Source organism: Arachis ipaensis, chromosome B10, assembly GCF_000816755.2.
Source record: "Arachis ipaensis cultivar K30076 chromosome B10, Araip1.1, whole genome shotgun sequence".
In the NCBI taxonomy this organism is placed as follows: domain Eukaryota; kingdom Viridiplantae; phylum Streptophyta; class Magnoliopsida; order Fabales; family Fabaceae; genus Arachis; species Arachis ipaensis.
Genome location: NC_029794.2, coordinates 575,430 through 580,138, shown reverse-complemented (window position 1 = coordinate 580,138; position 4,709 = coordinate 575,430). Strand labels below are relative to the sequence as shown.

Here is a 4,709-nt window from a genome sequence, read left to right as displayed (position 1 = left end):
CTTTATTAGTATTTTTTTAAATTTAATATTTTAAAGTATAAATTTTTAAAAATTTATTTGTCACTCTATTCTTTCTTTAAATTATTGTTTATTTTTTTTTGTTAATTCTTAAATTTTACCTTGCAAACTTAACTCTACTGGCCACACACGTTGACATGATAACTGACAAGTGAAACACACTAAATTTTTAAAAATTTTTGTTAGAATTTGGGGGCAAAATAATTTGGTTATGAGATTAAAATTAGTGTTTGAGTTTAAAATGGGTGCAATGTGGTATTTGTAGATTGGTGGTGTCAGAAGATACTTTTAACATGTGGGGTTACGTGTTGTTTGTAAACTACAACACATGGGGACGTGTTGAGTCAGCACATGGTTGGGCGTGAATGCCATTTGGCAAAATTTGGTTGCACGAACCTGCAACACATGGGGGTGTGCTGAGTCAGCACATGAGTGGGCGTGAATGTCACGTGGCAAAGTCTGATTGCACGAGACTACAACATATGGGGTGGCGTGCTGAATCAACACCAGGGGGCGTGTTACACATATCGAAAGCTGGTTGGTTGGTAATCGCAACACGGGGGTGAACGTGCTGAGTACTTCATCTATATAAGGCAAAGTCCGATACCATTTTCATTGCGAGGAAGAGTGTTCTTTGAGTGTGTTGCTAGTGTAATGGAGAAAACCGCAAACGTGATAGTGTATTGCAATGGTGAGATTATACGAAATACTCATGAGGGAGTGAGGTTTGTGTGTCAGAATCCATTTTCGTTTGTGGTTCCATGCACCATGACGTTTATCGAGCTTTAAAACGGTCTCTGTCAAAACATGGAGAACAGTATATTGAGGAGAGTGAGCAGTATATTGTACCAGAATTCGGTTATAGTTTTGGTGGTCTAATACAGTATGATATCATGCCGATCATTGACGAGGAGATTATGCACAATATGTTCCAGATTCACCGATAAACTCAAATGCGACAGCCACAGATTGAGTTGTATGTTGAGTTTGAAGACGTAGAGGCAGATGGATTCAAAATGATTTAGATATAGAGGATGATAGAGCTGCAGTGTACGAAGGAATGAATAGTGACAGCGAAGAGGACTTCGAAGCCACTTATGAAGCTGGCAATGAAGACGAGGATAGTGATGTGGGAGTCGAAGCAGAAGTAGAGAATGTGGTGGTTCACCCGCAGTCAATCAACCGATGAACGTCCCACTTTTTATGCGTAATTTGGATCTTGACGCGATAAATGCACCGGAATTTCCGGAATATGCAAACATAGGTACGTGATGAGTGAATAATATGTTTTTGTAAATTTATATTTCGGATGGATCAATGAATGATGATTTCTGCTTTTTATAGGTGTTGCTGATCCTGAGGACGGAGAGTTCAGGATAGGAATGGAGTACAGTTCTAGAAAGTCTGTCGTCGCAGCAATCAGAAGTTACACTATCTCTAGAGGAGTCGACTACAATGTTTATGAGTCCGAACCATTGACGTTCTATGCAAAATGCAAGACGTATAGGCGTGGGTGCAACTGGCTTATCCGAGCCAGTTTAATACGGAAAAAAGGTTGTTGGGAGATACGGAGATACAACGGCAGGCACACATGCACCATGAGAACGATTTCACAAGATCATTCCAAGTTAGACTCGGACACAGTTGCTGAGGCTATAAGGCCGTTGGTTGAGAGTGACCCGTCCATCAAGGTCAAATCTATAATTGCGGAAGTCCAGTAAAGGTTTAACTACACCATCAGTTACCGAAAGACTTGGTTGGCAAAGTAGAAGTCTATAACCAAAGTTTTCGGTGGTTGGAAGGATTCTCATCAAACTTTGCCATGGTGGCTCTCGGTCATGACTCAAAATGTCTGGTTCAATAGTCCAAATAAAAACACAACCATTGTACAACGGAATAAATAAGAAAGATGAAGTACACTGAGAGAGACTCTTAAAAAACATTTGGGATAAGTACTTTTTTCGTTCCCAAGGTGTGGGGTTGAAATCAAAATCGTCCCCGACCTTTTTTTCTTATTAAAATCATCTTCAACGTTTAAAAACGCTTTAAAACCATCCTTTCCCGAATTTTTGGACCAAAATACCCTCATCATCATCATTCTCCTCTTCACCTTCCTCACCCCACCACCACCACCACCACCACCACCAACACAAACACCACCACCAACACCAACCAACACCAACACCAAGACCACCAAACAACAGCAACAACACCATACCACCACAACCACCATCCTTCAAGTGTCGTATAATTACATACTATTTTTAAACACTACAAATTAATAATTTTTTTATATAATTTTTTTTAAACAACCCTAACTCTAACACTCTTCTTCAGCCTCTCAACTTCTTCTCTCACAATCAAATTGTGAAGCATTCAACAACAACACAAAAAAAAAAAAAATTAACTCTTACATTCATCTTCACTCTCTCAACTTCTCCTCTCACCGTGAACATATGAAGCATTCATGCATGAGAAATGGTTCTAGAAGTTTAATTTATAGTAGGACTTTGAACATTGTTGCTGATTACCAGAATGAGGGACTGTCCTCTGCATGCAGACTACCTGCGCTCCTGTGTTGCTCCAGATTTCTCGGAAAGAAGCAAAGGTTGTGCTGGCTTGCCAAGATTCAGAGGCTGCGTGTTGGCAGGGCTGTACTACACGTCCCTCCAACTCACCTCACCACGTCCACCACGTGCCTATTTCCATTGCTTGACATGCCTCGGAGGCACTTGTGAACACGTCCCTCACTGTGTTGAAACTGAATTCCATCATTTTGCAATATACCTACATTCTCAATATTTAGCCAATACACTACCGTAACTTCTATAAAAAAAATAATTTTTGGAATCAAATCGTCTCTATACTCAAAGAGTATAAAAAATTCTTTTTCATAATATCTTTAATTTGATAAGCTAAAAGCTAATTTATAATTTGCTGTGAAATTTAAACTTCCATCTTCGATTAAACAGACTAGTAATTTAGACAGAATAAACTATAAACCTACACATTGATTGCGTTTTTATGTATTTTAAAAAAATGAAACATTGCTTAACCATTACTAAACTTAAGATTAGCTGAAAAATTATTTAAAACTGAAAAGATTACGGCTAAAGATAAATCCTCTCCCTCAACTATATAAGTAGCTACCACAACCATTCACCTTTCCATAACCATAACACAAACCGCAAACACTTCTCTTCTCACTCTCTTTCTCTCTTAAAAAAACCAAAAAGAAAACAAACACTTTTCCAGTTTCTTAACTTCAATTCACTAAACATGACTCGCATGCTAAGAATCCTCCAGTCCGCCACCGCCAACAACGCCACCACCACCACCGCCATAGCTGCTGCCGTGCCACCGGCCGAGGCAGCGTCAGTCGAGTCCGACTTCGTCGTCATCCTCGCTGCGCTGCTCTGCGCTCTCATCTGCGTCGTCGGCCTCATCGCCGTCGCACGATGCGCCTGGCTCCGCCGCGTCCCCGTGGCAGGCACCGGAGCATCTCCACATCAGGCACTCGCCAACCGTGGACTCAAGAAGAAGGTACTCAACTCGTTACCGAAATTCACCTACGTCGAGGGCGACGACGCCAGTAACGGTGCTGACGCCAGTAACGGTGCTGACGCCGGCGTCCGGAGGAAGTGGACAGCCTCATCGGAATGCTCTATTTGTCTGGCGGAATTCGCCGCCGGCGACGAGGTCAGGGTGCTTCCGCAGTGCGGCCATGGCTTCCACGTGGCATGTATTGACACGTGGCTGGGATCACACTCCTCCTGCCCGTCCTGCCGCGCCGTCCTGGCCGTTGGGAGATGCCAAAAATGCGGCCAGTTTCCGGCTGTTCCAAACGGCGCTACCGTAGTAGCAATTGCCGGCGAAACGGAATTAAAATCTGTCGTCGGCAACAGCAATGGTAACGCCGAGAGTAATATCCGGCATGCTAGCAATGATTTCTTGCCTTAAAAGTTATACTTTCAAAAAAAATTCGGAAAATTACCACAAAGGTGTAATTAGTTGCAATTATACCAGATAAGAGTATTATTGCTGCCACAGGCACGGTTGCGGATCATAATTAAAAACCAAAGATGTATTTCTATGTATATTTTTAGAGGCTTCTTAATTTTTGTTATTTTTTTATTACTAGTTTTTGTTTTAGTCCTTTAAGTTGATCCGAAGAGATTGATTATTTGGGCGATTTTTCTCTTGTTAACACCCTTCCCTACTTGAAGTAGTTATTACCCTCTTTAATTTGTTTTGTTTAATCTTTTTTTTTTCTTTTACAAAGGAAGTGTATGTACTCTATAATCTAATTGTATATATAACTTTATTATTCAATAATCTTAGTTATTATTTTACTGTGCTACAATTTTTCTCTTTTTCTTTTTTGTCTCAAGGGACATGGTCTCCATTGTTTTAGAATAGCACAAGATGATCAAGGAGGATGAGTAAAATTTGCAATTATTTTCATTTCTTTGTAGAAACTACCATGCTGTAATAAAAGATTTGGATCTTTGTTTTTTTAATATATAAAATTAGTGTAGCAGTGAATTGAGGGGGAGAATATATAATTCTAGTTATAAGAAATAAAAAGTTAATTATGGAACTCTTAAATTAAGTTTTCAAGCCAAGTACAGTAGTTTTTGGAAAAGGACAACCCAATAATAATGCCTCTAGTATATGGAAAATGTTACTGT

The 4,709-nt window shown here is 40.1% G+C and overlaps 1 protein-coding gene across 1 annotated transcript; it reads left to right on the top strand.

Moving 5' to 3' along the window:
• LOC107621583 (RING-H2 finger protein ATL8) lies at positions 3,165-4,360 on the top strand. The gene has a single exon (XM_016323617.2). It carries the CDS (start codon positions 3,298-3,300, stop codon positions 3,976-3,978), a length of 681 nt encoding a protein of 226 aa, XP_016179103.1. The 5' UTR covers positions 3,165-3,297; the 3' UTR covers positions 3,979-4,360.